Consider the following 17,657-nt stretch of genomic DNA (forward strand, 5'->3'; position numbering starts at 1 on the left):
TCTTTTAAGGTGACCTATACAGCAATTTTATGTACCTTCAAACTGAGCTATACTATACCACAGTGATTAATAAAGCCAGTATGAGTCTGGTGTTTGTAATCATCAGAAGGAAGAAATAGACTTGGACTTTAGGGATTGGCACACTCTTTGTCTCCTTCATTTGTTCAGTGGAGATGATGAACTATGGCTACTGGGCATGACCTACCTGTATTAGACTCTGATGCCTTTTGTTGGTGACTGTTGAAGCACAAAATATTAACAAATGTCATGATTGAATCTAAGGAAAGTATTTTTTTTTGCAATGATATTTATAAACTATTTTTACCTTACTCTGCAAACATTGGAAATAACGCACTTGTGTAGAAAATTACCTAGACTTTCATCTTCCAGAAAATAATTATAGTTAACATCTAGATGGATTTGCTTTCAATCTCTCCTTGGCCTCCCACCCACACTTAGTATTTGACTATATAAATGTTGATGTGTTTAGCTCATTTTCTTACTGAAGTTTTTGTTTTGATCTTTTGCTAATAAAATTGTTAGATTTCATAGTAAACTAAATATTTTTAACTTCTGACTGAGCTTTAAGACAATTTCAAAGTAACATAACTAGTATTGTGTTTTTCCAAATATTTAATTTTTACCAGAACAGTAAAAGACAACTGATTGCATGATAGCAGGGTCATAACGTGGCATGTGTAAAAGGGTATTAGTTAAAAAAAAACTTATATTTTACTTATTTATATACATCTGAGTATATTCACTTTTACAATCTAGAGAAATTAAAACTTGGTGTCTTTAAAAAAAATAGTGACAGTAGCCACAGTAATTTTTTTGAGAGTGCTTTGATATATCCTTATTGTTTTGTATCTATTGAGTTCCTACTTTGTGTGCATATGATTGTGTTAGTTATATTTCATAGATTATATGAATTAGTGATTCTTTTTTCTGCTCTTGGTAGTGGTAGTAGCAGTAACAGTAGAAAAGGCATTCAAAGTTTCAGGATGGATGAATGAATTCTAAACTTGCCAAATCTAGCAGGAATAATGAGACCATTTGCTTTAGAGATGAGAAAGAAAGTAGAAGTTCAGTGATTTAGTAAAATGGTTCACCAATAATTGTTACTATTATCTTTCAGCCACCTGATCATTTGTTTGAGATTATTTTAGCTAATAATGACAGTGTTTACATCTGGAGTCAATGAAACAATATGGACCCCTCTTGGTTTTGAAGCAGGATTGAACTTGCATGTAAAATTTCATAAAGCAGAAGAAAGACATGTCAGCACTGTCTAAAGAACCATAATATTTGATATACTATTTAATTATTTTTATTAAAGGAGGTTAAAAAATAACTAACACATTCTTTTTAAGGTATTGATGTACATATTTTAAAACCATTGAAGGAAAGGAGGGCGTCCAGGTTCAGAAAGTATCCAGCCTTGGGTCACATGCTTGGTGAAGAGTCCCTCTGAGCACGTGTCATAGGATCTGAGAAAGGGGGATTGTTTGTGATTCTTCTAAAATTTAGAAGTACTTTATCTGTTTCTTAAAACAAACAAAGCTGGTCTAGTATTATCATGTAAATAGATGGGTGTGCTACTTCAGACTGGATGTGATATATGCGTTTTTTTTTCCTTTGTTGTTGTCAATAGAAAAGATTGATCTCTGGGCTGGTGAACATAATATCTGTCCCAGTCCGAAAAGGAGAGAGGAAATTAGCAGAGCGATTGGTGGAGAATGATATCTGTCAAAAGAAACACTTGGAGAGCACTGAGTTTAGTAATAGGTGACTGCCGGAAAAAAGGGAACTTTGAATATTGTCAAGGTAAGGAACGGACACATATTTTGATTTTGCAATTTCCTTAACGTGCCAAAAAATTTTATTATTTTTGTTCACAATAAGTTATAATTGTGAAAATTTTTCTCTTTTCCTGATTTTTTTTCCCTAGTGCCTGTGGACAAAGAGTTTATATATATACCTGTATATATATATATATATATATATTTAAAAAATTGTCTCTGAAATTTTTGGGTGTGGGGTTGGGGGATCCATCAGTCTGCTGTGGGAAAGCGTGTTTGATAGCATTGGGTTTAAAGATATCAAATGATCAAGTACCAAGTTTTTTTCACCCTCTTCTTGTTGCAGTGCTTCTTGCCATGTTTCATAATACATCTGTTATAAGCTGAGCAAACTTGGAGATAAAGACTGAAAGCTATGCCATGATTTCTGTGTTTGTTGTAACTAGAGATGGTGTTTCCCCAAACAGTTTGTTGACTAAAGACAGAAGAAAAGTGCTTTTCAATTTATTATTTCTTCTGATTCATTTGGATTTTGGTGAACTTTTAGATGTCATTCCCTGAGCATAATTCATGTTCATCGGCATATTTAAAAAAAAGAAGTGATATAATGTTAGGAAAACAGTAAATACAAACTTAAGTGTACTGACACAGACATTTAAAAATGAAGCAGAGCCCTGAATTCAGGGCTCCAGAGAGTTAACATCTCTTGCAACCAGCCAACTCTGTTTCAGGGCTAGTGGACTTGTGCAGAAACAGAGGAGTAAGGAAAATCTGCTGCACTGAGCATCTACACAAAAGTGTGATATTGCTGGGCACTTGAGTGTTGGAAAGGGCTTTTGGAATTTCGTGATTACTTGCCTATCTGCATAGAAAGGGAAAGCAATATACTTAGCTTTTATTTATCACCATTGTTCTGGAAACATCCTTGCTGGTGCCTACTCTCAACCTCCATCCACCCTTGCAATTCCTACAAATACTTATTGGATTGTTCTTAATGTTCTCGGTAAGGTGTTGGCAAATGAGGATGTTTTTGTTTGGAGAGACCAGAGAAAATGAAATAATTCCTTGCATTTTTATAGATTCCTTTGACTGAGCTAAATCGTGATTTAGTTTCTCTTGTGTTTCCCTTTATTTCATTTCCCTTTCTTATTATGATATGCTTTATTGTGATTAGTAGAAGATATACACTCAAGAGAAAAGGCAAGGATTTCTACTTTATTAAGTAGCAGAGACAACGCTCACTTCTTCTGGCTTCTTGGTTTATGTGCTACTGTTACTAAAAATTAACTTTTTGAAAACTCACATCTTGGTTGATTTGACTTCTAAGGATCATCATAGAAAGATAGTTGGGTGTTAATCTTGTCTTGAAGGAAACAAACTGATAATAGTAACAACAGCCTGGTTTGATTTTTGTCATCTTCCATCAGAAGAAAGAAGAGGCTATAACTCTTTGCTTTCTTTCTGCCTTTTGTATCTCTGTGGGGGTTCTTAAGCTATGGTAAAAATATCCAAAGTACAGGTTACAGTGTTGGACTCAAAACTTGAGCATATAATGCAGACACTTAGAGCCATTGTTTAGTCACCAACTGCCCTGTCACAGTCACGTGGTCAGATGGTGTGTATCTGTGGCCTACTGGCAATGTGGAAGGACCATATACAGAGGCAAAAATGGATGACAGGCACACACTTTTGAGATAATACATTTCATTTGTTATAATATGCAAATACTAAATCCCAGAATCATGTATATTTCCCTCAGCTTTCCTCCACATGCATGGGTGTACCTATTTAAAAAGTAATGTCTATACATACATACTGGACAGATCCTGTGGCCTATTCTGTGACTTAGGTTTTCTTTGCCCTCTATGTAATGCTGAAATCCTAGTTTTTTTCTTCCTTTTATGCTATGATAATAATGTATAGAAACCGGGATTTCCACACAGGTTGACTCAAGAAAATAGAGAAGAGCAGAAATCTCCTACTTTTAGATTTGCACACATCCAAAATCCATGGGGCTCCTGGGGTTGTAATTTTGAAGTAGAAAAAGGAAAAGACTGAATGAAGTTGGACAGTCAAGGCTGTAGATGTGGTGGCCAGAGGGGGTGCCAGAGAGTCTGGCTGTGTGGAGAGTGATGCCAGGCAACCTCTGTTAGGGAGGTCAGGGGGATGTGATGCCAAGGGGCAAGCCACCTGCTTCGGGCAAAGCTAGTGAAGGCAAAAAGCTAGGATTATTCCTCCCAGTGTTGTAAAGCAATCTTCAAGTGCCTACAGTGCATCATCTTCCAGATTGTGGTTTGATGCTGTTCTGAAATATGTGCCATTGTAAGGGACGGATGGATCCAGCACAACTTGGAGAAGGGTGTGGCCTCAGAGGCTGGTTCTTATATAAGTTATTAAAGAAAAACTAAGAAGGATGTGATGTTTGGCTTATTTATTTTATTTTTAAAAAATAGTTATTTTTGCTTGCAGAACTGGGGTACAGGCCAGAGGTGTAGGGGCAGTGAGAGGATTCATCAGAGACAGAGTGGGGAGCAGAACAGGCAGATCCACAAAGTGCACTCACTGCTGAGGGCAGTGGTGGGCAAGACAGGAGAGGTCTGCTGTGCCATGTGGGTCACCTCCGGGGCAGTGATCAAACTCACACTGAAGCGGAACTCGTACTGAAGCCACTGCCACTAGCCTGCGGGGCTGCATTCTAACCATTTTACCACCAGGGAGGGCCTATTTGGCTTATTTAAATAAAAAAAAATACCCCTTGGCATCCCTAAAAGATGCATGGGGAATAATGGGAGTCATTCATGACAGGGAACTTTGACTGCACAGCGGTGTCACATCATGGGCAGGGTATTTTTTATGTAGTATCAATTTGTAGATATTGTATGTTTGAAAAAGCATATTTGCATTTTAAGAAAGGTGATTTTAACAAGTTCATGCAGATGATTCTGTGCACATTCAAATGCAGGAATTTTTACTAGGAAAAGAGCTAATTTATTTTTAAAGCAAAAGTTTTGTGTTTTGGACAACGCCTGCCCTTTTGGGGGGTGAGGAGCTTTTCTTGGTCATGTTCGAGGGGTCTGATAGCATTAATGGGCTTTACCCCACATGGAGCTTTGAGCTTATTGTAGCACTGCACACTGATCCCAGGTCAGTGTGATGCGTGAAATCAATTTATTTGAATCTCTTTGCCTCTATAGGAATTTGGCAGCATGCCAGTTGTTTTCATTTAATGTTCTTTGTGTTGAACACAGACAAGCAGGCATGCTTTTGTATTCCTCTCTCTTTTGGTCTCTGTCTCTTTCAGCCAATATTTTACTCTATGGATTTGAGATGAAGGAAGAATATATTCTTTATATTATTCTAATCATTGCTTAATAAGTATGTATGTGTGTATATATATTTCGCTTTCTTGCCTTTTAGGGGATTTTTTTTATTCATGAGTTTTTAATGGTGACTTTGCACACATGAAATATTTTAGTTTTTTAAATAAGATTGTTAATGAAACATTAAGTTGTATCATAGCTGGTATTTGCTTATCATAAAGCCCATTGTCAAAACTGAAAATAATGGTATTAATGACACAATACAGTAAATGTTTAACTTGTGAACTGGACTAGTAAAATAATTTCTTGGGGCACTTTTGAATGTGAAGAGTCACGTTTTAGTCCAGCCACATGCTAAAAAAATGGTTATTATTTTGTATGATTTTCTTCAAATAACCCATCTTAAGTCACTGGTGTTTTACATAGATTGGTTATATATGTGTGTGTGTGTGTGTGTGTGTGTGTGTGTTTACCAAGTTCCTGTCAGTAGTGTAATATTTTCCTTTGTAAAATTGGAGGGTAGCGATAGGGAAACAGCACTGAGGTTTCTATTACAATTAAAATTAGACCTTTCCATGGATGTTTTTGTAGGGAGGATTTGTTTCTGGGTCAGCTTTAGGAAGAGGTGGAGAAGGAAACAGGACAGAGTGAGAGGAGACTGTTCTGTTGATGCTCGGGGCAGTTCTTGCGGAAGTTGATATGCAGAACCATGGGGCTGCTGCTTTGGGGTCAGGCTTGTCCCCAGCAGCCCTGCTTCCTTGTTTAATTACCTGAAGAGCAAAACAGTCAGCCTGAGAGTGTGTGAAAAGCCAGTATCTCTTGCAGCCGCCTGGCGCTCTGACATCCTGCAAGGCCAGCCCTGTCTGTCCGCCAGCGTCAGACTGGCTCCCGCCCTGGGTTCCTTTCTTTCTGCAGGCATTGTGTGGAAGAGGGTTTGGTCAGGAATCTGAGGTTCCTGCCAGTGCATGTCCCTGCTTGCTCCTTCTGGACTACACCGACAGATAGGATTGATTCTTTTTTTTACTTTCAGGAGTTTAAAAATTTGGCTCTTTTATTTTACAGCTCCTGCCTGCTATGAAACAGTATCTCTATCTACAGCAACAGACATTAGCCGGGAAGCACTGGCCTTGTTGAATGGGTTCTCATTTCCTCACTCCTGTTCTGTGGTCCTGTGTGTGTGACCTTTTTGGGTCAGATGCACTTGAGTGTGAAACTAATAGTTCAGAGCTGGTTTTCATGGAGCTGTTTTAGAATCCTAATCTGGTCTTAGAAATAGAGTAATTCATTTTTAAACAGGGCTGAGCTCTTAAGTTTGGGTTTTTTTCCTCTCGAACTCGAATATGAACTCTCTGTGGAACTTGAATATGAACTCGGGGACATTTGTTGAGAGAAGGGCCACACCCGTTTATGAAGTGGGGGGTGATGAGAAATAATATTTAGACAGCCATGTGTGGCCAATCTGAGGGTAGTATAAGGTAAATATTCTGAAGGATGTTCGGAGATGGAACCATTTGGAAGATCTCCAGGGTATAACATGATGTTATCTTTCCAGAAGGAAATCCAGCAGGTTCTTTATCCACAGTTTGGACTGATGAAATGTCCACACTGTGGGGAGAAGAGGCGGATGGCAGAAGAGATCGTAGTGGGATTTCCTGCTGCAGGAGGGGAAAGTGTGCCAGTGTGTGGGGTGATTTGGTTTTTCCAACTACTTCATTAGGATTCGGTCATGGAGACTTAAGGACCTTTAGACATCTATATGTGTGTGCCGTAATGTTAATAAGAGTCATGGGGATGTGCAGAGAACAGGGTACCCTTTGCCTGTGCTAGAGCACAGCTCCAGGGCTTTGATTCCATTCGTTGCCAAGAGTAAAGGAATTGGACTTTGCAGAGAAGAGTTTGGTAGGAATTATTCTAAAAACTTCTTTCTCATAATATATTTATGGAAGTAATGTCAATATTTCATGCATTTATATACCACTCCAGCAAAAAGTATATAATCATTTAAATAATTGGATTAGCCTGGTCTGTCTTGTGAAGGAGCTGGCATCTCCATGATCTATTATGCGCCTGCATAAGGAGCTCTGCATGAATGTTACGTGTATCCTCGGGCATGTGTGTGCTTATTTATGTATCAGCCTGCTGTCTTTCTTTCTTTTCAACATCAGTATAAATAAAAAAAGGAAAACATATAAATATATTTTAAGCTACAGTCAACATGATTCTCACTGGTGCCCTCTTCCACTGACAGACTCTGGGTCCCCTCTCCCTCCCTTTAGACTACAACTTTTTGGTAGTTCTTTCCAACTGGAGCTTTCTTAAATGCAAGCAACATTAGCGCCATTTGCAGCATTAAGCCTTGGCAGCAGAGAGTGTATAATGTGAGGGAAACTTGGAGGACTTTGAAAAGTGAATGGGGAGAGTTGTGGCTTGCAGGTGGCGTCAGGAATGAAAGAACAAAATGTGAGCCAGAAGGTGGGGTTGGCGCCTTGGACTGGGAGTTCTTAGGAAGTGAGGCAAGGAATGGCAAGGAAGAGAGATGGGAGTGAATTACTCCAGAGCTGTCTGTTGGTGATTGTGGACTTGTGTCAACTTGCTAATCAGAATGAAAGCAGGACATTTTGATATAAGATTGAAAAGTCACATTATTTCAAAATTTTATCAGGATTTTGGTGTCTACAAGGAAGAATAGTTTCAGTAACAAGTTAGAGGGAGAACTGAAAATTTCATGTAGATGGAGGGAATTGAGATGAGATTGTAGGTTTTAATCACTGTTCAGTGTATTTCAGTATGTACAGCATTAAATTCTGTTCTGCCTGACCATGTGGGGGGGGGTGTGCTTGTCAAATCCAGTAGGTCAAAGTAAAACATTAACTTAAAAAATTAACTTTGTTTTAAAGGCAAATATGCTGTGCTGGACATATATTTGAACATATGTAGCAGTTTTGTAATAAAAATTTGTAATGGAATACATGGTAGCTAAAAATCATTTTTGGATAGGTTTGAGTTTGCTTATAAAAGTGGTAAATTAGTCTATGTGCAGAGATTTTAACTTGCAATGTGAAGAGATAGAGTATGTTAGAGAAAAGTCCTGTGAAAAAAGAATCTGATGAAAAATTCTGGGATTTTTTTTTATTGCTGTGTATTTGCTCCACCTGGTGGATTTTGTTGAAAGTGTTTTAATCCATGTTAATGAAAAGAATACCCTTGACAGTTTACAGGAAGATGAATCTTTTGTGTTGGTTTGTTACCATATAAAATAGTTTAATTCCTATCTAGACCAAAACATTTAATGTCTTTTGTTTAGTAGTTTTACTGCATTGTATTATTGTTTTTCATGTTCAAAACGTTCATTTTTGAAAATTTGGAAGGTAGAATTTTAAAAAAGGAAAGTAAATATGTTCTACAATTGTCATGTAATATTTCAGAATATATATATTATCAGATGAGAACCAGTATGCATTTCTGTTTGTTTAAAGATAATGTGGGATGTTGAATATTATGCCAAAGTATAATGGTGCTTATTATTATAATTATTTTTGAACAAATACTGCCCTTACAGTTCCCAAGCTCCTCAAAAAGTCAGTGTTTAGCAGACACTGTTCTTATTAACCTGCTTGACCAAAGAAAGCTAAGGTGGTAGAGATTAAAGGTACCTCATATATTCATAGGGCTGTTCCTGGGGTGATGAGATCTCTTGTTCTCTGGACTTACACAGATTGCTTTCCTTGGAATTCTTCAGGATTGGGTTGTGCTTTGATCATCTTATTGTTTTCCTTAGGTTATTCTTTTTCTTTTTCTCCTTTAGACTAACAGCTCTGTAACAGAAGGTGAAGTTTTGAAAACAGTGTCTCCATATGCAAGGGATTTGGAGACTTTTTTATTGTCTTTAAAATTGTCATTCATACTCCTCATTAGCATTTATTGTTGCAAGCATACAAGCAGAAAATGTGAAATTGGTATGTCATGAATAGCCCCACAGAGCTCTCGAGCCCTCCGTTTTTGCCTGCAGTGTGGTGTGGCTGGGCTTTGAGGGAGAGCTGTCCAGATGGCTGCCTGCAACAGAACAGGGCTGCAGGTTTTTGTCTCTGGTGCTGAGAGAAGGGAAAGTTCATTGGAGCATACGCCATCAGCCTTGCGTTTTAACAAAACTAACTCGCCATTAGTCAGGATGGGGAGGTGGTGACATTGAAACAAAGGTTTTCCATATAGTGTTTCAGTCCTTGTCAAATGGGAAAGGGAGGGGTTGTTAGGGTATCTTCTATGTTATCTGAATGATTTTTGTAATTATATAAAAAAGGGGAAACTATAAATGGTAACCCAATTGCAGACTTATGTGCAAGCCTCTCTTTGTAAGAGTGACTATTTTATGGGAAAATGCTTTTCTTTCAAAAGATGTAGTTAATATAACTATAGTCAGCCTTGTGGGTAACTGAGAAAAGATTTTACCTTAAAATTTTTTAAGTAACTGAACCTTTTGTGGTACTCTCGGAGTAACCTACATTTAACACCACTAGTAGTTTTAAGGTTTGCATTTAAGAAATATGACATTCGGTCACTGCAAATATTAAATCCATTGTTTTAGAGATTTTTTAGAAGTGGGGATGGAAAATCAAAAGTTATGCATGGGAAAGAGCTAAAGATACTAAATTTTTTAAAGGCAAGGGTACTCTCAATTCATCATAATTCTGACAGTAGATGTTTTTTATTTTTTCAGGTGATATTTTATCATGAATAGATTTCATTTTGCACAAACACACATGTCCTACATATTTAAATATACTAATACTCACCTTTCAGGTACTATATAAAGAATGTTATCCTTCAGCCAGACTTAAGAATCAAATATTGCCTGAAAAATTATCAGAATGCTCTATCATTTTATTTTGAAGGTATTAAACCTGGAAAAGTATGATGGATTTATTTTTAGTCATTTAGGATTAGAATCTTCAAATTGTACTTTGAGGGCACATTATTAACTGATGGGGATACAAAACTCAAAGTGATCTGTATCCTCAAGGTTGATGTGTCATGGGTGAAGCAAAGGGTCACGACTTCTAGCTCCAGACCTGTCACTTTCCCTGGTGGGTTAGGATTTCTTGACAGATCATCCAGTGAGTCCACTATGGGACACTGTTGTGTGGTGTTTTGTTATCTAGGTGCACCTGACCCAAGCTGCGAAGCTTCTCTGTTCTGTGATGTCTGGTGTGGTCCGATCACTTATTAAGAGCAACTTCCTCTTGCCAGCCTGTTTTCATTTTGAGCCCATCTTATTGCCAGCACTTCAGACGTCTTAGGCAGCCCATAGTAACCCTTTAACCCCATGATGTTTATATGTCCTTCAATTCTTAAGTTGGCCATCATGCCTCCCATTCTGTTGTCAGTTAAACAAAAGTTCTGTGAGCTCTTCTGTGTGGATTGGCTAAAAGCTGAGGAGGTGCAAATGATTGGCAATTATTTGTCCCTAAGGAAATATTGGCAGGAAATAGATTGTGATTAGTTGTTTATAACACCTTTCTATAAAGGGATTAAAACGACAGGTATCTGTTTACCTTTATGGAAGACTTCAATGAACTTTTAAACTTAATTTTTCTTCTGGGCCACTCATTTCTTTGTGGTTGGCTGTATTTTCTGGTGTAGCCTAACTAAAACAGAAACCATTTGTTTTTCTTGCAGACAGAGTGTAATTGGATTTATCTTTGTCGGGAGACAATCTATTATGGCCTTTATTTAATACAGTTTCAGATGTCTTTCAGTGGCAGAAACAAATTAATGTACATTTTTATTAGGTGTTGTATCTATTTAATTGACTGTCAAAGTGATGAGAAGTTAGGAAATCATCCAAAAGAGAGTCCATCTCCCTTAGCCCAACAGCTCACACATTAGGTAGGTTTGCCCTGTCAGTGGGGTGCCTTTAGAAAACACTAATAGCTTCCAGCTGGGTGGAAAATCAAAACCTTTGGGGTCTGACAAAACTAGCAGATTTGAATTTGAAAGCAGAGCTAATGCCTCCATTTTATTTTTTACCACTCGCCCATAAAACATTATTTTCCAATATGTCAGCCTCATTTGGTGGCCAGTGGTCTGAAATTGAAAGTGGAACAAGCAAGCGGAGAAATCTGGACATTAGTGAGTCCGCCCTTTCAAGCTGGTGTGCTACTTTGTGGAAGGGTCTCCCCGAAGAGCAGGGGGGTCTTAATGACCATTCATCAATGCTCGTTGGCTGATCATTGAGTGCCTTCTCATTCAGTTTATCAAGTCTTGCACATAAAAAGTCAGAATAAGCCTTATTCAGCTTTGTTAATGCCAACTAGGAGTAAAATGCTCCATTTGAACCCATTTTGCCCTTGTTTTTTCACTTTGTTAATGCAGCCCTGCTTAAATGAGTGCCTTTATTGGGTCGGGTAGAATATCTGAAACTATTAATTCTCTTGTATTGAATAGCTGGTGGCAGGCCAGAGCAGATGGGGTAGGAAAGTATTTGGTTGGGTGTATTGCTTTCAATTAGGATCAATGAGGTTTCAGCTCCTTTGAATTAACTCACTTAATACCCACTGTGTGAAGTCACAGTGTATCACAACAGCCTGCTAGAAGCTGAGAGGAAAGTTGAGAAACCTGTGGAAAAGCTTTAACTCAAATTCACCCTTTACCACTGTAGAGAGAGTGTTCACTAAGTGCAGATGGTTTCAGTAAACTGCTGGTCCCTATTGGTAAGTCAGGTCTGAACAAAGGGAAATCTGGACTTCAGAGCTGGTGTTTTCTTGGAAACAAGTATAAAATAACCTTGGGGTAATACAGGTCCCAAATGCCTTCTAGTGAATGATCTAAACTGATTGACAAAAGCAATTTATGAATTTTAGGATTTTTTTCTGGAGCTTGGCATTCATAGGGCGATGAAATGTACCTATTCAGAAAGTGATTAGATGACTGTCTTCTAAAATTTGCCTTAAAAGTGCTTTATGTTCTTAACTAAAAGAGATGCATTCACTGACATGGCTCTCCTGAGGAAATTAATTGATCAGCAACATATTTCTCGTTATTGTTTTGAATATGTTTTTATTTTATGAAATGCTTTCCTCATGGTGATGCTGAGCAGTGTTTCATACTAGAGAAAACTTTTGCAATACATGCTTTTTCCCATTCACCTACATAAATGCATTCATCATGTTATCGATTGTCTATTTTTATTATACAATTTGGATGTTAGAGATCTTGGCTCCTTAGACTCTTTCTTATTAAAGGAAAAGTTATTTCTGTCTGAGTAACTGTATAGAACTACGCATCTAGGTTTCCCTGTGCAGGGAGAATTGCCAAATGGGGTTGGTGCCTTGCTTGCCTCCATAGATTAAAGAATTGGAGAAGGAAACTGGTTCCTTGAGAAAATGCTGAACTAGTCTCAGGTGCACACACATTCCGTTAGGCTCCTTCTGCAATCAGACTTCTAGGTGAGAATCTCCAGGGATCCGGGTTTTGTTGACGTGGATCAATTTAAAGTGGCAATTACTGTAGTCAGATAACAGCTTAAAAAGCTTTTTTACACACAGAAAAGATACATAATCACACGGCATATGGAAGTTCAATTTTCTGAGCTATGGTTTAGGAACTTGCAGTGTACTGATATTAAGACCCAGTTTTAAAACCGGATATCATCTAGTTTTCTTAAAATGTATTGCATTTTTGTCATGATTTTCTATTTTAGAAGTGATTCACCATGCATCTTGATGGAAGGTTGGGTTTCCCACTGTGAAAATGTTTTCTTTCTAACATAGGATAGTATTAAAAAGAAATCAGCGACATGTAGCATTGAGTGGTTTTGAAAAAATACTCTCTTTAAAAATGAAAATCTGCAGATTTAGGATGCTGGATTCCATAAAGGCCCTTATAGCAGGACTTAATTGATTATCACACTCATGCCTGCTATAAAGCTTTCTGTCATAAGAATGTTTGAGCTTGGTGCTTAACTGTACTGAAATCCATTACACAGAACCTCATTACAAGTGACATCTAACTAAGATGAACAAAAAGATTGGCCTCATAAATAGGGTGCAGTATACTATTAGTGACAGAACAGAGTAATCATTATGAATTGTAGTCTTTTTACAAGTCGTCTCTGACAATGATGGATATTTGAGGGGTTCACTAGATGAAGTAGCACATCTTGGGTGCAGTATTTGGGGCTGTAGTTTTTATTGATTGGTGCAGTTTACTGAAGATGACTTATTTTTGGTGTGTGGTTGTGGCTGTGCTTTGAGACAGGTTGCGTGCACTCCTGGGGGGAAGGTATAGGTAGGAGAGGTGAGCAGGTAGAACTCAGATCCACTGCCTCTGTGAACAGAGGCGATTGCCTGCCTTCTTTGAGTCAGCAGGTAGGGTAAAAAAAATAAAAAGTATAGGGAGAGTGTAGAATAAACAGAGGACAGGTTGAAAATGTGAAGGGCGAGCAAGAGTTAAAGGGGATGCTTTCTGTCTGTCATACTCAAGTTGCTCACTGGCTGGTCATAGGCGCCTGGTAGAATTGTTTCTGTGTTTCTAGTGGATTGAGCAGACATTGCAAAGGTGAAGCCTGGGGATCCTCTCATCATGTGCCCTCTTGTTAAAACAAACATGCACAGACCTAGGAAAGATTTGCAAGTGTTAAACTGAGGAAGAGTCTAGGAGAGAGCAGTGTTTTCCTTCTGCCTGGCATTTTTGTGTGTTTAGAAAAGGCATGCAAGGCAGGCAGGCGTATGTTTCTCCTATGAGGCAAGGATGTTTTACAAAGAACTAAAGAGGCACTGCTGAGAGGAAAATAGCCAGCTTTAGATAAAGCACTATAACAAAGGCTCGTAGTTTTATATATCATGGTGTCCATTAAAGCTTAATAGGGAAGAGTCCATTGAACCTGGCTGGGTATGTGTTATTCATGGGAAGGATAAACATATAAGGGTGTGCAAAAAATCAGAAATCAGGAGGACATGATTGTTCAGCTTTTGAAAAGGCTTTACAGTGAAGATTTTGTTTTCATCTCCCATGGATCTCAATGCAAGGTAGAGGAGAGTAAGCTGAAAATGTTTGGAGCATATCAACGCAGGGATCCCAGGGGGTTAAAAGCACTCTAGTAAAATAAAAGTGGTCTGCTTCTGCTTTTAAAAAGTGTTCTATTTTACACTTGCAACTGAGGAAGCTGACAAAGGGAATGATTCTGGTACTTTGTGCAGTATGATAAACGGGCACGATATACAGTCTTACATAAGTGTTTTGGTATTGTTTTGGATTTCCAGTTCAATAAACAAGCTTTGAGGTTTGTGCCTATGCCTGTTTTTTAATAGAGTGCCCAATTATGGCTGTTAACATGAGAAGATGAGGGAAAGCTTTTCATTGTGAGCGGTGCTGCAGGGGGCCAGGGCTCCTTTCCATTCTTTTTGGCAAAATAAGGGTTAACTTGTAACGGGATGGGGGTGGTGGTGAATGAATTATTCAGCATTTAGCTTATCACTCTGCATTTTACTTTATGTTCTTTGGTACTCTGGAACTTGCCAAGAGAGGTCGAGTGGGTATGGGGAGGTAGGGGTTGTGATACTTTGCACACACATCCCTGTCATTGTTCTGCCTGAAGAGACAGGGCTGGGTTCAAGGCCACATGTGCTCCTGTCATCATCCACATTTCTGCTCCAAGTGCAATCCGGAGTGTCAGCTCTCCATCTGTCTCTGCCTGGCAGGCGCACGCGCCCAGCACCCTGCCTCGGGCTATGCCGCCCCAGCCCCTTCTGACGGCCCTCCTCTTTCTGCCGCCGCTCATTCCGGAACTGGAGGCATGAGCCCTGATCGCGCTCGCTTTTAGGAGAGAGCCGCTTTCCGTGTGGACGCTGGATTCAAGGATGCCTGGTGAGTTAGCCCTGTTCCGCGTTCTTTCTCTGGCTTTGCAAAGAAGAAAGCTTACTTTTTTAATCATGCCTGGAAAATACGTGTGCCCCACGGTACGCTGTTTTTTATGTGGGCTGGCAAAGCTGGGGGTGACAGAAGTGAGATGTGGAAGGTGGTGTAAAGAAAGCCATCACGATCTAGGTATAGGGGGCAGGGTGTGTGGAGTGCTTGCTTTTAAAAACCGGGAGGTGAGTTGTAAAGACTGAGGAGAGAGTATAGCCACATATGTTTGCGGGAGCAATTGACTTGAGGGATTTAGCTCAAGTAAGAAGTATTGTTTCTGTTCTGGGTTTCTTGACTGTAATCTGTTCCGTAGACCCTGGAGATTTCATCTGGAGAGAGAATTTTCAGATTATGGTGGAATCCCGGGATGAAATCTCTTTCAATAGCTGTTTATGTCAGAGAAAGTGGAGGAAGGTTTGGAAGTTCAGATAATTCCATCTGGCCCTAAATCATCTTTCTTAGATGTCATTCCACAAATAATTGAAATCGGTTAATTAAAAGTAAAAAGAACTGCTGAATTACTGAAGCTGTTGTGGTCCTGGAAATTTAATGTATGTCAATTTCCTCTGAAAAATATTATCTTTGGAGCTTAGAGTGTTTGTGTGGTGGTTGCCAATGAAGGTTGTGCTTATGGAGAGAGAAGCCTGGGGGGTGGGGGGCGGGGGAAGGGTTGTTTTGTGCTCAAGAACTGTCTGAATTGCACTGTGCCTACTTGGAGCAGCCTATCTCCAGATAAAAAAGACAGGGCAGATAGAAATTCTCCGGCTGGCTGATTCCCTGGGATTATTTGGGTAGGACAGGCAGAAGAGGCTGTGCTTGGTCACAGAGTTTGTACACCTCACAGATGGTGTTTTGAAACAGTATCTGCCAGTTTTCTGCCACCACAGTTGTGTGTAGGTATTGCCAGTTGTTTGAAGAATGTTTTTCCCTTTAGGATGTGTCTTGTAGTCTTCATCATTATTGATAGATGTGCAGAAAGGATGCATTTGTGGTAGAATATACTTTTTCATTCGTTCAGTAGACTGGCATATGTGTAGCTGAAATATGGGAGGAATCAATTTGCAAAAAGACAATGACTGGGGTCTTTAAAAGGTCATTTTAACTCTTTAAGCGCTCATCTTGTATGCGTCATGCAATTGGAAATGTTAACACATGCAACTAGGTACCTGATAGGGAATCTAGTGGGGAAAAGTGCTTGTTTTTATTTTGTCAGAATATCGTAGCACAGTTGCAGCTGATTTTTATGTCATAGCTGGAGTTTTCTGTTTTTAGGCTCTTGATAATTGTGGTCTGATTTGAGGAGTGTTTGTTTTGTTTTGCTAAAACAAAACCCCACAATAAAAAGAGCCCTGTGTGAAAGATCAGTTACTAGTGACTTAAAATGCACTGAACTATATTTAAGGTTTTAGAATCATTGAGAAGTTCTAGCGATAAGTCGTTAAAATCTGACTGGTTCTAGAGCAGTAGTCTGAAGTGTGGGCAGTGTTTCTCACTCTCTCTCATCAACTGTGTTAGAAAACCTTGTACTTGGATGCAGAGAATATATTAACAGCTGTGACTGAGCTTGTGCCAGAGTGGCGATACTTGAGCAGATCTGACACTTGGCTATTTTTGACACCCATCTGCACTTTTTATACCCTACTGTCAGAGAGACTACCTCTTAATATGTCTTTAGCATATTGTTGTCCATACATATGTATTTATTAATGGAGAATTTTAACCATCTGGGGCAGATTCTGTATTTTAAAATAAGATGTTATGTGTATACTTAAAAGGATGTGTTTTGGGTATTCTCATATTGTCACTTATTTTTGTTTGAATGCATTTTTTATATCAACATTTATTATTTTTTGATAGGTCAGGTGTCAGAACTGGTTCCTCGTTGTTTCAAACTTGATATAACAACTGTCAGTTATAGGACCTTTTCACAAAAGTGGGGGTCCCTGGAAACAGATGTGCACTAACTGAACTTAATTTAAAAACATACCAGTCAGATGGGTGGGTAGGTAAAAAGGTCCTAGTTGAAGGGTTTCTTGAACTATTTCAGTTTAAAAAAATAATGTGTTGATTGTTGATAGCAGATTGTTACAAAATGAACTATGAAAAGTCAAAGGAGGCCATGCAAGCTTTAAAGAAATAGGTTAAACTATTCAGATTCAGCTCAATCTAAGGAAATATCATTTCACTGCCTGTCACTTTATAACAAATGGGTCCTGTGCTTAAGAAAAGGAAAATTTTTTTTATGAGTGGGCTTGGGGATTGGGCACATTTATGTTGTTGTAGAAGGAGATGGCGCCAAACTTTCTGAGACATTTATATTTTTATCAATCTTCATATAATGTTATCAAAGAACATATGTTGACCTACAAAACGCTTTCAGGACTGTTTCCTTAAAAGGAGAGTAAGTGAGCACAGTCCGTGTAGCCCAGAAATAGTGCTGTTCTTTCAGAAGATGCCTAGTATTAGGTCAGACCACCCTTTCTCAATGGTCCTGCTCTCCAGATGTGCCTGCAACTTTTTTTTAAGTTCAAGTTTCCAAAAAAAAAAAAGGGTTTGTTTTCAAAATCTGGTTTTACTTAAGACATCTCCATCCTGGAGTGCATTTCATAAATTGCCCACATATTTTTCTTAG

The 17,657-nt window shown here is 38.7% G+C and overlaps 1 protein-coding gene across 5 annotated transcripts in view; it reads left to right on the forward strand.

Annotated features, from left to right (window-relative positions):
- The window catches only part of RUNX1T1 (runt-related transcription factor 1; translocated to, 1 (cyclin D-related)), a 134,562-nt gene that overhangs the window by 23,264 nt on the left and 93,641 nt on the right, over positions 1–17,657 (forward strand). For 2 of the 5 annotated variants that reach the window (XM_012723027.1, XM_012723026.1), the window contains exon 2: positions 1,655–1,827. The exons of 2 other annotated variants lie outside the window; for them this stretch is intronic. In XM_012723027.1, the coding sequence (XP_012578481.1) occupies positions 1,740–1,827 (88 nt within the window). In that variant the 5' untranslated portion in view covers positions 1,655–1,739. Of the gene's footprint in view, positions 1–1,654; positions 1,828–14,875; positions 14,984–17,657 lie in introns of those variants that run through there. One more of the 5 variants, XM_012723029.1, reaches the window with a different exon arrangement.

This window comes from Condylura cristata, unplaced genomic scaffold (genome assembly GCF_000260355.1).
Source record: "Condylura cristata isolate star-nosed mole 26May11 unplaced genomic scaffold, ConCri1.0 scaffold00009, whole genome shotgun sequence".
Classification (NCBI taxonomy): Eukaryota; Metazoa; Chordata; class Mammalia; order Eulipotyphla; family Talpidae; genus Condylura; species Condylura cristata.